The 18,634-nt window shown below is 37.7% G+C and overlaps 1 protein-coding gene across 5 annotated transcripts in view; it reads right to left on the bottom strand.

Moving 5' to 3' along the window:
• The window catches only part of LOC146996638 (fasciclin-1-like), a 51,921-nt gene extending 37,956 nt beyond the window's left edge, over window positions 1-13,965 (bottom strand). Inside the window, exons 1-2 of one of the 5 annotated variants that reach the window (XR_015041529.1) lie at window positions 4,986-13,965; window positions 1,869-2,065 (exon numbers count right to left, since the gene is read on the bottom strand). Coding sequence is in view for 3 of the 5 variants with exons in the window: in XM_085817982.1 (XP_085674108.1) it covers window positions 1,859-1,967 (109 nt within the window). In the remaining 2 variants the exon portion in view is untranslated. Of the gene's footprint in view, window positions 1-1,858; window positions 4,777-4,985 lie in introns of those variants that run through there. The other 4 variants (XR_015041528.1, XM_085817982.1, XM_085817980.1 and 1 more) reach the window with 4 other exon arrangements.
• Between the last annotated feature and the right edge of the window lie 4,669 nt (window positions 13,966-18,634).

The following is an 18,634-nucleotide window of genomic DNA, read 5'->3' as shown; positions in this document are numbered from 1 at the left end:
CATATCAGCTGAAAGAAGAGGCAGAGCGGACAGAAACACCAATCAGGAGATTAAGTAAGGTGATGTACGGTAGCACATGCGCAGATATGCAGGTAGATGTAATGGGAGAGTGTCTGAGTAGTATAAAGCATGTTGTCGGTGTAAGATCAGTATTTCTGGCAAAGAGATTGCACGCCATATAGCAGTTAAAATCACACCGAGTTGCTGCCTCAGCGAGAAATGGCGAATAATCAATCTGTTAGACGACGTCTGGATGCTTTACCCGAGGTCGAATCATTGGGAAGTTGGAGGAAGGCTGCAGTGTGACAAGTGTGGCTGCAGAGTTTGGAATTGCTCACAGCATCGTTTCACGACTTTGGAGACAATTTCAAACTACAGGAACAGCTATCCGGGGGTTTAGTAGTAGTCGTCCACGAGGAACCACACCCGCAGATGACCGGTATATTGCCTTACAGGCCAGAAGAATTAGGCGGCAGACAGTGGGAGAAATCGCTAGACACAGGCGACTGGACGACCGATATCGCGTTTTACCGTGGCCAGAAGACTGCACGGTGGTGGTCTGTTTGCACGACGCCCTGTACGGTGTGTACCTCTAACGCCTGCCCATCGGAGAAGGCGTTCTCTGTGGTGCCGGGAACACCGGAATTGGAGAGACAATTAATGGGGACGAGTACTCTTTACAGATGAGAGCAGATTCAGTCTGAGTAGCGATTCTCATCGCATACTCATCTGGGGAGAGCGGGGAAGCCGCAATAATCCCTCGAACATCATTGAAACGGACAGGTATGGAGGTGGCGGTGTTCTCGTTTGGGGAGGCATCATGCTTGGTAGTTGTACAGACAGACCTTCACATCTTCGACGCAGGTTGAGTCAACGGGACCCATTATTGTAACAAGATTCTTCTTCCATATGTGCGTCTTTTTAGAGGCACTATGGGTCTGCAGTTCCTTTTCATGGACAACAATGCACCATGTCATCGCACAGTAGCTGCCGAACAGCTCTTAGAGAGTGAGGATATTGAACGTATGGATTGGGCGGCACGATCTCCGGATCTCAATTCCATCGAGCATGTATGGGATTTTCTAGGCAGACGCTTGGCAGCTCGTACCTTACCACCAGTAACGATTCCGGAGCTTCGATTGGCGCTGCAAGACGAATGGACAGCAATGCCTCAACAACTCATTGACACTCTCATTCTCAGCATGGACAGACGCTGTGAAACCTGCCTAGCAGTCAGGGGAGATTATATCTCCTATTAAAGACCGCATGTTTCTTGCTGGACACACATCACAGGGATGTTTCGGCCTTCAGTCGCATTGCACTCCATGCTACTTTTTCAATAAAGCTTCCTTTTATCCCTCTGATTTATCTTTTAGTAAGTGTTGCTTACATTACTCATGTCCTTACGTATTGGGGATCTTACGGTATTAAATGTGTTGATTTGGAAAGCTTTTGTACAAAGTTATATTGAAAAAACCGTCTCCTCCTTAATTTTTGCACACCAGTGTATATATGGCAAATCACGCTAGAGCCATCTGCCCAAGGGAAGGGATGCCTTTGTGGAGGAATTTCTTATTCAAAATGAATCATATTCACATCATATGCATTTATGAAGGCAAAAAAAGTAACTTTCATCCTCTCCTACAATTATTGTCATAAAATATTATAATTTTATAACTAGTTTTCTATAAATATTTTACATCAGATTCATATACTTTGCCGAAACTAAACTTAAATGGAGATAAATTATTACGATTTAAAAATATTATGACAAAATTATTTTTAAGCTTTAAGGAACGAATGTACGCTAGGGAGCACAATAGGTGCAATGAAGTGAAACTACACTTATGCCACATACTTATGCTTACTTGAAAGAATATCAAAACAGTGGAGTCTCCCCAATGATCACTGTTTGTGCTAGTCCACTTGGCAAGTGAACTAGCCAGTTCTTTCCTCTGCATCTCCATTTCTTTGCCTGTGCTTTCTCTCGGAAATTTTTAGCTTCATCAGGGAGCCGAGATTGATTTATGGTTTCTGTCCTTCAAACAAACCGTTGACCCTGCAACTTTTAAAAGCTGTGCACATGAGTAATATTTTTATATTCATACAATTTTGATAGTACCATACTTACTGAATAACATGAGAGATTCAAAAATATATTGCAAACGTATAATTACATTAACATGTTTGTTGTAATATTTATAATAACTTACTCATTAACACATTACCAACCGGTAGCCTATTAATCGGCTTTTCATCCCCAACACCTACCGATCAATCGCCTATTAATCGGCTTTTTTAGGCAAGGCCTGCCGATCGACAGCCTATTAATCAGCTTTTTTTCGCCAACACCTATCGACCGATAGCCTATTAATCGCTTTTTTCTCGAGACTACCTAAAAATAGCCTATCAATCTCGGTAGCCATTGTGATAAACAGATGTTATTTGCTATATCATCTGCATTTTATTATTGGTATTGAGGTACATTGCTCAGTTGCGTAAAGTGCATTGCTTCGTAAACTGCCACATTTTAACACCGTTTTTAAAAAAATTGCTGTTCACGTTGAGCGAAAAAAATGGTACTGGAGAGTTTTATTTAGACAATTTATTAGATTGTCTAGACAGTTATTTTGAACATGAAGAATCTGCGGCTGAGCGGCCGGTCGGACGTGCGTATGCTGTTGAACTGCTAGCGGTCCTTAAAGTGTAAACTTGTCAAATGTAATAAAATGTAATGCTGGGTGGGTTACATATACTCAATTTATTTTTAATGTATTAGAAACTCCAGCTTTATGCTTTGGTACTTGCCAGTGACAGGCAAAATCTTCTCCTTGCCATGATAAATTTCTGATAAGTGAATCAAACAGAATGGATAATTCACTGAAATACATTAGCAATTAAAATAAAGCAAAAATAATAATAATTACAAAAAGAAACTGCCACCTCAAAAAAAAAATCAAAAATTGAGGATGCACTTAACAATAGATATGAACAAATTAATTTTTAAAAAATCTAAATTAACTGAGAATTAATTAAAAGACGAATGTTTAAACCAGGGGGATCCCACCCTTTTCGTCGCTAAGAGCACATTCTACAATATCTGTTGGATGGCAGGCACCATTTACTTTTTTTAAGGTGATTTCATAGTTGGATAGAGTTGCACATTAAAAAAAACACAGAGAGAGATTGCTCACATTTTGCTTCGTGTTGAGCACAATTTGATACATGCACATAGGTTAATAATACATGCGCCCCCCCCCCCAAAAAAAAGAGATCGATCGCATTTAGCTTTGTCCTGGTATCTATGTTGGATGTAATTTCTATTTCATGAAATATGAAAAAACGTTCATGTGGAATTTTTATAGAAACTGAAACATTTTTATTGTGATCGCACAGCGCCCATCCGTTAAATAGCCTGCAGGCATACGGTTTGGGAACTCCTGGTTTAAACAATGGATAATCAGCACTATAGTCATAAAATTTTTGTCATAAGAGATACATAATTAAAACAACTAAATGAAATTACAGTCCGTAACTTAAAAAATAACTTTAAAAAAATCAATGAAGACTGAATTTGCAATGACATCAGAGGTCATATCAACTTATGTAACTATGATATCATGTGCTACATTTACTATTCTATACTTGTCGACTTTACTATTCTTGTCTTGCTACTTTAGCTGAAAAATTTCTGCAAACACTGTTACAAGTATCAACTAGCGTTAATTTTCTAACTTGATTTCAAGACTAAGCTGTGAGTTTTTTACATATTCTTTTATGAAAACGATTTACAATGGACACATAACTGAGAGTTCAGTGTCATACTTCACATTAATGTCAAAATGTAGTTTTATTTCGATATAAGAAATAGATTGCAGTGTTGGTATACTGAAAATGTTTTAGGAATTTTCAATAATGGACATTATTTGTATTCCATATCAAGCTACTTATCAGTGAGAATAGAAAAAAGGTTTCCAGGATGCTTGTGAAACAACAGCATATGTACTCCATTTTGAATGTTTCATCAGTATATATTAATCCAAATTATTGCAGAATTTTCTAATTTAAAATAAAGTTTTTGGGTTTTTCTGTTACTGTATACGTTTAAAAATTCTCAAATGTTTTAATGCACTTCGGTGGGTCTATGTGTGAACATTTTTAATAGTGGCACTGATAATTTCCAGCTTAAAATTCATAAAGTATGTTCTTTTATTTATTTATTTTATTTGTTAAAAACTCCATGTTGGCCCAACGTTTTCATATTACCTTTATATTTTTTTCCCGCATACAGCCCATTAAATATATTTCAAATTATTCATTTATTCCTCTCCTTATTTATTCTGCAATCATGTTCGTTACCTGTTAACAGACACAGAGGTCGCTCAATCACACTGTTAAGGCACATGTTTCACTGTCTACAACTATTTTAAAATGATACTTGCAACTTCCCAGAGGCCTCCAAAATTGTGTGCCCTAGGTGAAATGAATTTCCATTCAATATTCTCGGGAGATAAATAATTGGCTAGAGTTTAATTTGGGGATTTTAATTATGTTATGAAGTCCTTTTACTTCTTTGTTGGCACCAACAAGATTTGTGGCACTGTCGCAATATAATGCTGTGCAGTCCATTCCACTAAATTAAAAAGAATCTGCTACATCTCCATCTGATCGGAGATTTCCCATTATTTGTCGACACACAAATTGTTTGTTTTTAAATCATACAATACAATGAAGTACAACTTCATGTCAAACAGATCGACCACTTAATGGTCAGAACTTTCCGCGCCTGTGAATTTATAACGCGACTGCATCAACATGCAAAAAAATTTTTTGATAATGTTCAATAGCTATTAATAACACAAATTTGTGAATTTTAGATAATATTGTCAGATGTTTAGCAAAATAAGTAAGATTTGTCTTAGCTAAACAGCCTCTGAGAACTAAAATCAGAATCCAGGTAGGGATTCACACATTTTTTAACTTACTTTTAGATAAGACAGTTCTCGTGCCGTATTAATTGGTGGATGTCCTCTCCAAAGCAATCATTTTCTGTTTGTTGTATCAGGAATATTTGGCTATGCTGAACACTTAGCTGGTCGTGACAATCTTGCTAGGGGCATTTTCAAATAAACCTGAAAATATAACTACTAACACATAAAATAGTTATATATTTATCACTCAATTTCAGTAAATTATGTAAAAAATGATTCACTTTTATCTCAGATAGATACTGCATGAGTTGGATAGTCACTGCCCACCAGCAACGCTGGACAACACAATTTGTGATGCACTTAGCTTATCAGAATCCACACTCCGTGACAGGAGATCCGCTGGATTCTGATCCGATGCCACGGTTGAACAGATGAAAAGTTCTTGAATTGTGGCCACACTATGCTGAACAAACATTTTATCATCCATATGTTCCTTTTATATCCATTCGAGGGCTATCATTGAGTCTGTCCATAAGTAGACTTGAGTCACTGCTAATTTCAAGGTGATAAGGCCGTTTTTCACCAACCTGGACGATAGGACAGTGGCACATAGCTCAAGCCTCGAGAATCAATAGGCTCTTAAAAGGAGTAGCTCTTGATTTGCTCAAGATTAACCTTACCAATGTTCTCCCAGAAAAATCTACAGACTTGCAATAAACTGCTACTTCGAAACAACATTCATAAGCATCGAAAAAACAATGGATTTCAACATTTTTAGCTTGATCAATCACTACACGTCTGTCAATATTGATGTTGTTTATGCTCTCTAGTGTCAAAGAAATTGATGCCATTCCTAATTTTCTGCAGAAGGAAGTCCATAATTCGAATCAATTTTAAGACGGCACAGTTTCTGCATAAAAATCTTTGCTTTGGCTATAATTGGGCCAAAAAGACCAAAAGGGTAAAATAATCTAGCAACTGAAGATAAGACACATCACTTATGTATGTGATATGATACATCTCTTATGTATATGATAACACTACGCTCTACTTTGAAGGAAATGCGATCCTTTATTGGTTTCCATGACACACCCAAGGTTTTTGTTTCAAATGGATCAGAGAAACTGTCGATTTAGAGAAAGTTCAGAATGATTTGCACATCATTTGTATGCAATTGGCTTGCCTTCTTTTTGCAAAACCACTGTTGTAACTCTTTGGGCTCGTTTAACGTTGAAGCTGCGCAGCATCACCCATGGAGACTCGTACGGCAGGAAAATGTGATCCTGCTAGTTGATGGGCGAAATACAATCCCCAACATGATCCTTTGGCCTCTGCTTCTGCCTAAACGAGAGGCACTTAGCTGTGACCGCTAGTGTCAACCGGCTAGTCATTAGTCTAACTGGTCAGCAGATTGAAGTCAATCTTTCGGAAGTTCTTGCGTTCACGAAAGCTGACTAGAGGACTTCAGTCTGCGTATAGGTCTGGCTAGCTCTAACACAGGATTCTGTGTTCCCTTGTTGAGCTCCATGTTTGCGTCCTTGTGGGTGGGGTGGTTGGACCTGAATCCTACCTACTTAGAATATGGAAACTTCAAATTCTTCCCCCAATCACATCGAAATGAAAAAATTTGGTTTCGCTAAGCGAATGTGCACTTTTACCATTGTTAACATGAATCGAAGTCGAAAGTTCTTAGTCATTGTAACGAAAATCGCTCTTTTCAACCGAGCTCCTCATAGCTTAGCGGAGAAGGCGCAGGACTCGAAACCTGAAAGTACCGAGTTCGAAACCCATCAACGGCAAGATGCCCGATAATTGGTTTTTATGTAAATATCCTTGTTGTTAATGTTATCTTATTTATGTAAATTTCCTTCTTATTCTTTCAGAACATTCCAAGTCTGGAATGTTTCAGCACGTTCACCAGCTGTATATAAGTAGCTCTTCATTCAGTTCTAGTTAATAAAAAGTCTTGAGTTTAGACTTGTACTTGCCTGTTCATTTGTAGGATCCCCTCATCTACGCGACAGTTTGGTAGAGGCGCCGGGTATTTCTCAGTTACTACGGCAGTGTTACGCCGAAGCCTGCGGATTCGAGGACTTCCTCCTGAGTTTGGGCTCTTACAGGATTCGCGTAAAAGATCGAGAAAGATGGTTGATGAGAAGGAATCCGAGCAGAATTCTCCAGCAGCCAGTTCCGCTTCAAGTAATATCGCACCAATACCGATCCTGACGTACCAACTACCCAGAAGCCCGTGTATATTCAGCAGGGATAGCCAAGAAGACACTAATAGATGGCTCAAGGACTTTGATCGAATCGCCAACTATAACCACTGGGATGATCAAATGTGTCTGGCGAACGTCATTTTTTACCTTGGCGGAACCGCTCGACAGTGGTTCGATAATAATGAAGATACATTTACCAGTTGGACTGTTTTCAAGACTGCTCTTAAGAACACCTTTTTCCGAGCAGCTGATGTAAAGCGCCAAGCTGAACGAGTACTACTGACATGTGCTCAGCAAATCGATGAGACGTCTGAAGCATACATTCAAGATGTTCTCGCTCTCTGCCGGAAAGTAAAACCTTCTATGTCTGACAAAACCTTCTATGTCTGACGACGAAAAATTGGCCCACCTCATGAAAGGTATTGCTGAAGATTTTTACCAGGTCCTGTCATCCCAGGACTATGGCAGCGTCGATGCCTTCGTGAAACGCTGCCGTCACATAGAAAGCCTTCGATGAAGACGTATCGCCCGATCACGATTCCAGAGGCTGCCTAATGTCTCCGCGGTCTCGGCCGATGCGGACGCCAGTGAACTAAAGTCTATAGTGCGCACCATCGTCAGAGAAGAGCTTCAGAAGGTCCTTACGCAAGTTCAGGGCTACACGGAAATAGAACCCGTAGCACCGAATGACATAGCATCTGTGGTCCGGGAAGAGGTTATAGAGGCGCTGGCACCACTCACAGGAGCAGGGAGAAGCAAAAACACTACCCAATGTTCACTTCCAGTTAGGTCGCAACCAAGACGTGAAGCCAGCCAGAGAACTGCTCCACAACGTAGGACAGGTCTGTGGAGGACTCACGATAATGTACCTCTCTGTTTTCATTGCGGTCGCCGAGGACATGTTCTGAGGTACTGTAGGGAAACACGCCAGATATTTGAAAATGCAAGAGCCGCAAAGACATCCAACCCTCGATGGGACAGGGACACTGAATCTACATACAGCTTCGACGACGAATATGCACAACCTAGTTCTTCCCGAATAAGGAGCAGTTCACCTTATCCGTGACGCTCTCTCAATCGTCGACAATCGCAGTCACCAGTACGCCGGTCCAGCCGTTCCCCACGCCGAACCAATGAAGAAAACTAGCTCAAGCGACCTGTACAGGAGGTGAGGCCGCAGTTGAAGAAAATCCTCCGACGTACAACACAGCCAAGTTGGAAAAGAATAACACTTTTATCACCGTGAACGGACAGTGTGTGAAAGCCCTTGTTGACTCGGGTGCCGATTATTCTGTCATATCTGAACAGTTACGTCGACAGCTAAATGCTCCTATGTTTGCTGAGAATGGACCTGTATTGAAAACTGCCTGTGGTAAAACCGTAGCTGCCTCGGGACGCTGTGTATTGAAAGTTGATTTGAATGGGACTAAGAAGCCGTTTGAATTCCTTGTGTTTCCTGAATGTAGTCATCAAATGATACTTGGATGGAATTTTTTCCGTGCTACCGATGCCGTTATCGATTGTGGAAATCAAGAACTTACACTTGCAGAAATCCTTCCACACATTGAATATTTAAATAAGTCACAGCTCTCCTTGTTTGCCGCAACCGATTATGTAATTGAAGCAAACACCGCAAAGCGAATACGTGCCTTGAATTCAGAGCTACGGGAAGCAGACGAAGCTATGATTGTTGGAAATAGAGTTCTTATGTGCGAAAAAGAACTATCGATACCAGCTTCAATTGTCACTATAGAGGATGGTTGTGGTAAATTATGGGTAACTAATTGTTCTCGACGAACCCAACTGATACCGAAAGGGATGAATGTCGGCTATTTAACGACCATAAAAGCGACGCTATTTGCTCCCTCAGTGATCAGGCTCCAGCAGGTCCCAAGGGACATAGGTCCAGGAAAAGGTTATCTCAAGAAAACTTAAAAGAGATTTTTGATACTGATTTGTCCAATGCTGAGGAAGACGAGCTATTGAGTCTACTAGATGAATTTAGTGACATTTTTGACTTTAACAGTATTGTGAAAAAATCCCGATGCAATTCGGTGAAGCACAAGATTGATACAAGTGACAGTGCACCAATCAAACAAAGGCCATACCGTGTGTCAGCCACTGAGAGGCGTGTGATTGCAGACGAAGTGCAAAGAATGCTAAAAGAAGATGTGATACAACCATCAGATAGTCCATGGTCATCTCCAGTCGTGCTTGTGAAGAAGAAAAATGGTGAATGGCGTTTTTGTGTCGATTACAGAAAATTGAACAAGGTAACTAAAAAGGACGTCTATCCGTTACCTCGCATTGATGATGCTTTGGACTGCCTGGCTGGTGCAAAACTTTTCTCTATGATGGATCTGAAGTCAGGCTACTGGCAAATAGATGTTGATGATAAAAACAGAGAAAAGACAGCTTTTGTGATTCCAGATGGTCTCTATGAATTTAAAGTCATGCCGTTTGGATTATGCAATGCTCCAGCCACATTTGAACGGATGATGGACACGGTACTAAGAGGTCTCAAATGGAATATTTGTCTTTGCTACCTCGATGACATAATCGTGTACGCACCTAATTTCGAAGAACATCAAAAGCGTTTGAGGGAAATATTGAAATGTATCCAAAAAGCAGGACTGACGCTAAATTCCAAGAAATGTTCATTCAGCAAAAAGAAACTGACTATACTGGGACACTTAGTCGATCAACATGGGATATATTCCGATCCACAAAAGGTAGAGGCTGTAGCAAAGTTCCCTATTCCGAAAAATATCGCCGATGTCCAAAGTTTTCTGGGCTTGTGTTCCTACTACCGACGATTTATCCAAAATTTTGCAGATATCGCAAAGCCCCTACATGACTTGTTGAAGAAAGATGCAAAATTTTCTTGGAACGCGTTACAGATTGAATCTTTCGTAACGCTCAAAAGGCTGCTGACCACTGGCACTGTTTTGGGACATTTTATTCCAGACGCAGAAACCAGGATACATTCTGACACTAGCGGCTATGGTGTCGGTGCAGTACTGGTTCAGATCCAGGATGGCAAAGAAAGACCAATAGCCTATGCATCCAGGTCCCTTAGTGCAGCTGAAAGGAATTATTCCACCACCGAAAAAGAATGCCTTGCCGTCATCTGGGCAATTAGTAAATTCAGGCCATACCTCTACGGAAAACCACGGTAGTCACAGATCACCACTCTTTATGTTGGCTGGCCAATGTTAAGGATCCATCCGGAAGACTTGCACGGTGGGCTCTCAGGTTGCAGGAGTACGACATAAATATCGTCTACAAGAGCAGTCGGAAGCACTCCAATGCAGATTCACTATCGAGGAAGCCTCTTATAGAACCAATAATTGAGAACAATGAAGACATCCCTTTCTTTGCAGCAATCATAGATTACGGAAAAGAGCAGCAGAAGGACAAACAATTAAAATCCATCATTACAACTCTCAAGAGAGGTGACGCATATCAAAATTATCAAATAAAAAATGGTATACTGTACAAAAGAAGCTATGACCCTATGGGACAGCAGTGGCTCTTGGTGGTACCAAAGCAACTTCGTAGCGAGGTTCTAAGAAGTCTTCATGATGCTCCAACCGCTGGCCATCTCGGATTTGCCAAAACGCACGACCGAATAAGGAGGAAGTACCATTGGCCAGGGCTATATGGAAGCACACGGCGGTATGTATCACACTGCCGAGAATGCCAAAGACGGAAATCACCGCCGCAACGTCCACCAGGACAGCTTTATCCGATAAAACCTCCTGACACACCGTTTACAAAAATTGGAATAGATTTACTTGGACGCTTTCCTGTTACTCGAAATGGGAACCGGTGGATTATAGTTTGCACAGATTACCTTACCAGATTTGCAGTCAAAAAGGCAATACCGACAGCTGAGGGCACTGAAATTGCCAAGTTTATAGTTGAAGAAATTGTACTGAAGCATGGTGCCCCCAAAGAAATTATAAGTGACTGAGGACGCAACTTCCTATCCAATGTTGTTAAAGAAGTAATTCATCTATGCAAGACGTCTCATCTGCTGACGACTGCTTACCACCCTCAAACCAATGGCTTAACTGAAAGATTCAATAAAACATTGGCAGACATGTTGTCCATGTATGTAGACATTGAACAGAAAAATTGGGATACTATTCTACCATTTGTAACCTATGCCTATAATTCAGCCAAACAAGACACAACGGGATTCAGCCCATTCTTTCACATTTATGGCAGAGATATGACTCCTCTCGACGTAATTTTCCCATACAGTATCGAAGATCCCGAAGATAGTTATGCGCAACATCTGATCACTAGAGCTGAAGAAGCTAGACAGCTTGCAAAACTCCATATTCTTAAAGCGCAAACCACAGACAAGCGCCAATACAACGAGAGACATCGACCTGTCAGCTACAACATTGGAGACTTTGTCTGGGTCTTCACTCCAGTACGAAAGGTTGGGTTATCCGAAAAGCTTCTAAGACGTTACTTTGGACCGTATCGAATAACACGACAGCTCTCTGACGTGACGTACGAAGTAGAAAGTATGGAACAAAATAAGAAACGACGGAATTCAAAAGACATCGTTCACGTGTTGAGGTTGAAGCCCTATCTTGATCCGAAAGTACAACTGGACGATGAAAGAAAGCCCAATATTTCCAGGAGACCTGTTACAAGAAGCCAGACCAGAACGCAGCGGGACGCTGCTTCTTCCTAAGAAAGGGATAATGTAGCGAAAATCGCTCTTTTCAAACGAGCTCCTCATAGCTTAGTGGAGAAGGCGCAGGACTCGAAACCTGAAAGTACCGGGTTCGAAACCCATCAACGGCAAGATGCCCGATAATTGGTTTTTATGTAAATATCCTTGTTGTTAATGTTATCTTATTTATGTAAATTTCCTTCTTATTCTTCCAGAACATTCCAAGTATGGAATGTTTCAGCATGTTCACCAGCTTTATATAAGTAGCTCTTCATTCAGTTCTAGTTAATAAAAAGTCTTGAGTTTAGACTTGTACTTGCCTGTTCATTTGTAGGATCCCCTCATCTACGCGACAATTGGTCAACTAGGAAATCTATCACCATTCCTTGTCCACGAGTATATTTTGGCTGCAGCTGGAGGCACAAAATACATAAAAAAGCTCAGTTCAAGATATTTTGCTTATTTAAATGATATCTGATGCACAATCCTTCTCTCTTCCCAAAATCAGAAACATGGGCGACTCCACATAAGTGTTTGAACATAAGTCTTCTATTAATGTGTCCCCACATAAGTCTTTGAACTCAGCCTGAGGTGTTGTTTCAGAAATAGATGAGATATCTGTATCTGAGGAAGGAAGACCTGTTAGAAAAACTAGCTGAGCAAAATGTATCTGAATTTAGTCGAATTATAATCCATAGGGATGGAACATAGTTAACGCAAAATATATCCTGACATGCTCATCTCCAGATCTACCAAAAGCCATAAAGGCAGGATACTTCAATTGTCCCATCAGACCTTACATTCTGAACCCACTATGCTGCTTTCAAGTGCCATTGGATTGGTCATCCAAAAGCCGCATGTGGTGGAAACTTGGCATGCGCTCGCTGCTCTGTAATCGGACGTGAAAGTTAGGACTAAACAGCCGATCCAAAATGCGTAAACTGTCTTGCCGACCGTCCGTCATACTCACGAAATGGCCTAAATGGAAAGAAAGAAATACAGCATATTAAAATTATTAAATAAAACCTCCTTATCCTGAGGCTAGAAAACTGTACAACACAGGTCAACCAAGAAAGACTTGTCTCTTATGTTGAAGCCACCAAATCTTATCAATCAATATGCACCCAAACTTTTCACAGTTTACAGAACACAAAAAAAAAGCCTGAATCAAAAACAAATGAACAAAGAAAAAATTTTAAATAATTGCTTCTTATATATAGGTCCCTTATCCGTTCAATACTCGACTATGGATCAGCCATTTATGGGTCAGTAAGGTCTTTCGTGCTCGACAAACTTGATCCAGTACACCACCAAGCAATTGGGATCTATGCTTATGAGTTTAGAACTTCTTCAGTGAAAAGCAATCAGACTTCTCTGAGTTTAAGGAGCAAGCACCTTTGTCTTAAGTCCTATTTTAAACACAGATCCAGAATCCCATCCGTCTACACTTACTCAATGATTCATGCTCCCGTTTATAATTGGGCATGCCCAACAGTTATCCCATTGTTTGGTTTAAGAACACCAAAGTAAACAGTACAACATGACAACATAAATACACACAGCTGGAGAATATTTTTGAGATGCCACCATAGGAGGACTGGAAAATTCATTCTCTAGACAGCTTCCAACACTGGGATAAATCTAGCACAAGTTGTAACGAACTTATTTCTAACCAATTGTTTTTAGTTTTGCTTTCCTTTCCCTCCTGATGGAATGTAAATTTTTAAAGACATCATGTGCTAATCTAAGTGTGTTTCAGAAGCAGTATTTGAGCTGCGTTTCAAAAGTTCGAAAAGGAGTAGTAGCAGAGATAATTCCGAATTTGCAATTAGCTCTCTAGTCAGCGTTAGACACCTTTCAGTTCATACTGATATTCCTAGGCCGGGCTTTGTCATGTGCAGCCAATTTAGCGTTTAGTTTTAAGCTAAGGAGCCAATCGATAACCATCTTAATTTAATGTGCATTTCACATTTTTATTTTCTGTTAATTTCGTTAGCCACAAGTGGTGGTGAATTGTGAGCACCAAGTACATGCATCTTTTCAATTTAGTTGAAATATAAAGGTTATTTAAAACCTTCTTCTGCAGTATTTATTCTTCAAAGACATAGCGAGTATTCGCTACTTTGTCTTTTATACAGAGTTCACACTGTATACTTCCAAAAAGAACACACCAACTCAATAAAGTATGTTATTTACAGCCAGATCATTGTGAAACAGAGACACAAATACAGAAATGATATCCCTCTGTACAGATGGATTAAAAAGTTTGTCATGTTCTAACATTTATGTCAAAAGAACGTTGCAGGACTTTCGTTATCTATACAGATTCCTTGAGTGTCCTAACATCATTGAAAGAGCTTAAGTATAAATTCACATTGCAGTATTACCAGAATTCTGAAGCTTAATCAGACTAAAATATCGAGGATATCAGATTCTTTATTTCTGGATCCCTGACCAGGGTGTCATAAAAGCGAATGAACTTGCGGATATTACAGATAAAACTGCTAAATACAATATCCAATTCCCAGATTCCACTCATAGATATTAGTACGATGATGAATCTTTTTTAATAAATGGCAGAGAGGCATTGGGTAACCAAACGATTAACGAGCTGAGAAATGTTAAATCCACAATTGAATGCTGGCTGTATATGGCAAATAGAGGAGAACAAGTTATCTTGACCCGGTTGAGAATAGGTCATTGTGGACTGACTCAGGAATATCTGCTAAACGGCAAGAATCCCCATTGCACAAATTGTAATGAAAATCTGACAGTAGGCCATATTTTGTTATAATGTTGGAGTTTTAGTTATCTTCGCCAAAAACGTTTTAAATGTTTAAAATCAGATTTAAACAACTTAATGGGGGAAAACCATCATCGCAAGTTGTTCCAGTTTTTAAAGGAGACTGACTTTTATTATATACGACACCTAAAATAGACACCTTTATATAAGACACCTAAAATGTATACTAATTGTGTTTTTACCACACCTAAATTGTATAGTAATTATACATATGAAACTTTTAACATACTTTGTATTCCCTGTTTTTACCATTTGTTTGGCGCAGATAACCTTGTAACGTTTTGTGCCAGAAACTGCAAGAAATCAATCTATCTCCTCTTTGTCTGTTCTGTTTGACAGATGATCTTTTTTATCGATGACTTTGGATGAGCCGTTAAGCTTCAAACGACTTCCTCACTTTCTAACTAAATTTGCCAGTATTATACAAAAAAATCATCAATGACTTTTATAAAGCCTCTGCCCATACGGCTCTAACATTTTAAACATTGCTTCAGTACACTGGTAAGTTTGCTTTGTTCATACATGAAAAAATTATTCCTATGTCTCATTTGCTAAACTGATAAGTATAAGCATTCATAATAATATTCGAATACTATAATTTTACTTATACTGTAATAAATAACATAACGTCATTTACGTAGTTTTATTACAATTTACAAAATTACTATATTATGAAGATTAGTTAAAATTTTAAAATTGTAATATTCTGAATGAAACCAAATGTTCTCATATTTAAACATGCTTTTAATTTAGCTTCATTTAAATAATACAAGAAATTTCTTTCTGGTACTTGTATTTTAATTTTGGATAACATCCAATCTGGAATAAAACAATGAAACTTTTAGAAAAAAAAAAGTAACTGTAGTGGAGGACACATCTTTAATTTAAAAAATGTGCAGATACGGAACTATACTCTCATTATAATAATTTGGAACACCATTTCACAGAAAATCATTGCTACCAGCAAATCCATACAATTAGCTCAATGCAACATATTTCAAGGAGCTGATTTCTTTAAAATCTTTAGAAAATTTTATTGCAGGATTCCGTCATGAAATTTTTCACATAAAAGAAGAAGAAACTTCTATAATATCTCCAACATATCAAAAGCGGAATCGCAGACCACAAATAAAAAAAATATTTTTGACAAGATTATTAAAGAATCCAAATCACTTTCACAACATGAAGACTTTATTTTTAATTCTTTTATTGTTATTTGTGACAATATATTAGAGGAACAATATAATAGCTCACTGAAATAACACAGAAAATTTTAAAATATTCTTTTAAATTTTTCGAGTTAAGAGCAAAAAGTCTGCATGGAAAAATTTTAATATTTATAACGGAAGTGTTATAGAATTTGATGAAGTACGACAATTTTTATGATTTTTAAAGAAAGATGAAGACATATTTAGTTCTGCCACAGAAGTATATCACACTCACCGAGAAATGTCATGAACTTTTCCCATCTAGATCCCATCTAGAAAGATCTAAACATGCCTTTTTTAAGTTCGTTATTTTATAAGTCAATCCGAGGTACTGAACAGTTTGTTAAAAGATGTAGTTTTATATTAAATATGCACAATATTCAGACGTTCTCAATAGCAAGCAAGTAGATATATGTCGGACCTTAGGAAAAGAATGAATTAAAAAATTAAATCTTTTAATAAAACACTGTATGGTTCAACAAAACAGACTATATTTATAAAAAGGCATTATAATGAGTCTTTGCAACAATCCCAAAAAGAGGTAATTACGAAACTAATAAGGAATTAGTTTTGTAGTAATTGAGCAAAAATGGTATGTTTAGTACGTCATCACAATACCATATAGTTACAACCTAAGATCGTATGTTTTTTCGAAAGAATGTGGTATGGAAAGATGCGAAAGCAATATCTTTGCATGAAATTACATGAAGGTAAAGAAAGGGAAATCAAAATCTTTGTGATGGTCGCAGAAGCATGGAATTTTGCGGACTTCTGGACATATTAAAGATGACATAATGTTACGACTTCATTATTTTAACACTACTTTAACATTATTTTAACACTATTCTTAAGGCTATATAAGGCAACATTATGCACAATGAGATTGCTGTGTGACTACAACATCAGCATGTAACTTTTGATATGAGAAATCAATCAGAAAACATGATACTCCTCATATTTACTTCATAACTGGGTAACCTTCTAATGGAACGACAGTATTTGCCATGTCATCTGTATCAGCTTTCTCAATAACAAATGTGCAGAATTCAAACACATCACATTTACATGATATTAGGACTCAGAAGATTGCATTAAAAGGCTCTATTATTAATTAGTTTCTAGCAGTAAGATGCTCTTCTATATGAATATAGGTTTCTACTTAATTAAATTTGGGATTGAAAACAAACAGATTAAAAATTTTTAAATAATTAAGAGTCTTCTTTTAAATACATATATAGTAAGTGGTTCCCTTAAATTGAGAAAAGGATAGATGACACAGATGCAGTTCTTTTTGCAGTAAATTGTGTTTCCTGGTTTTGCTTTAAGCAATTAAGACAGACACTTTACTTATTTTTGCTACATTGTGTATTAGATAAAAAAAAAAACATATGATTAACACAATAAAATATTTCTAATTTGAATGAACAAACATACATTCAAAGTAATTAGTTATTAATTTTTGTTAAAAATTTTTAGATATTCAATCTTTCAAGGTGCATTTAAAAATTCAGTGCAATAAAAAATTATTTCTACTCTTAAGGCTGTATAAACAGTAGAAGTACTGTAGAAATCGGTAAAAGCATTTACTGCTCTCTATATAATCTGCGAAGATGATGTTACTTACCATCCTGATACCTTACTAAGTGTTATTACTGGCCACAGTCTTGGACATCTTCTTATAGACAAATTAACTTCCAACTCCATCCCAGTTGTGAGAGAATCAACTTCTTGTAACAGCATACTTCTCCAAAAATGACTTCCTGAACTGATTACAGTACCGAATCATATCATGTATCTTAGAGTGGCCATTTGTTTTAGATCAGTGTTAACTCGATATGGTAGCTATAGGCTGCAAAGTAAACTTTCATACAGAAAGTTTCAAGCTTTATACAGGAGACCCGCATATTACATGCAAAGTGCCTCAAGATTTTATACATATATATGTAGATACAGTAGATGTGCAATATCCTAGTAAGGCCAATGAGAGATGCTTCTAGTTGCTAAGGTAGATTTAATAAGGCAGGTAATATTTTGGGTATTTAAAGTACATTATATTAATCAGTGGGTAACAGTTATTTTTGACAATACAACAATTTCAAACAATATAATGACAAAAAGAGATAGTAATATCTCTATTAAAAACTTTTTCAGATTAACCAGCAAGAAATCATTCAAGCTTACAGTGTTAGGGTGATATTTCTAATGAGGTAATTCGGAACTTATATTCATTGCATGTAGAAGCTTCTAGAACAGAACAGTTGCTTTAATATTTATTTCAAGTCAAAAAGTAGACTCCAACACTCATTATTTATGGTCTCAAAAAGTAGCTATTGACAGTCCTTATCTGATAGCTTCTTAGGATTTAAGTAATAGATGTGCTTCATTAGAAATTTGTAATACTGAGCATGAAAAGAGACCTTAGTGAAAATGCCAATGTATTTCTAATACAAGTCCAAATAAAACTGCTTCTTATCAATGTAAAGGAATGAATTATGTTTATTTAGTTAAAGAATGGGTACCATTAAAATATTTAAATTTAAGGAATTAGATGTAACATAGGGAAAGATAACATAAAAAAAATATATATATATAATCCATGCTTTTTAAAAAATATATATAATCTGTGGTACTTAACATACTTGCATTAGTTTTTCTAAATTTAAGTAATACACTGCTACATGAGAACAGTATGTCAGTTTTGTTACAGCTGACTTAAATCCAGTTGTGATCTCAAATTCTTATAATTTAAAGCTTTACATGGCATGTTATTTTGGTGG

Source organism: Stegodyphus dumicola, chromosome 6, assembly GCF_044657685.1.
Source record: "Stegodyphus dumicola isolate Sdum_Otavi_A_Nest chromosome 6, ASM4465768v1".
In the NCBI taxonomy this organism is placed as follows: Eukaryota; Metazoa; Arthropoda; class Arachnida; order Araneae; family Eresidae; genus Stegodyphus; species Stegodyphus dumicola.
Note: the sequence above shows the minus strand (reverse complement) of the source record. Positions and strands in the feature narration are given on the sequence as shown.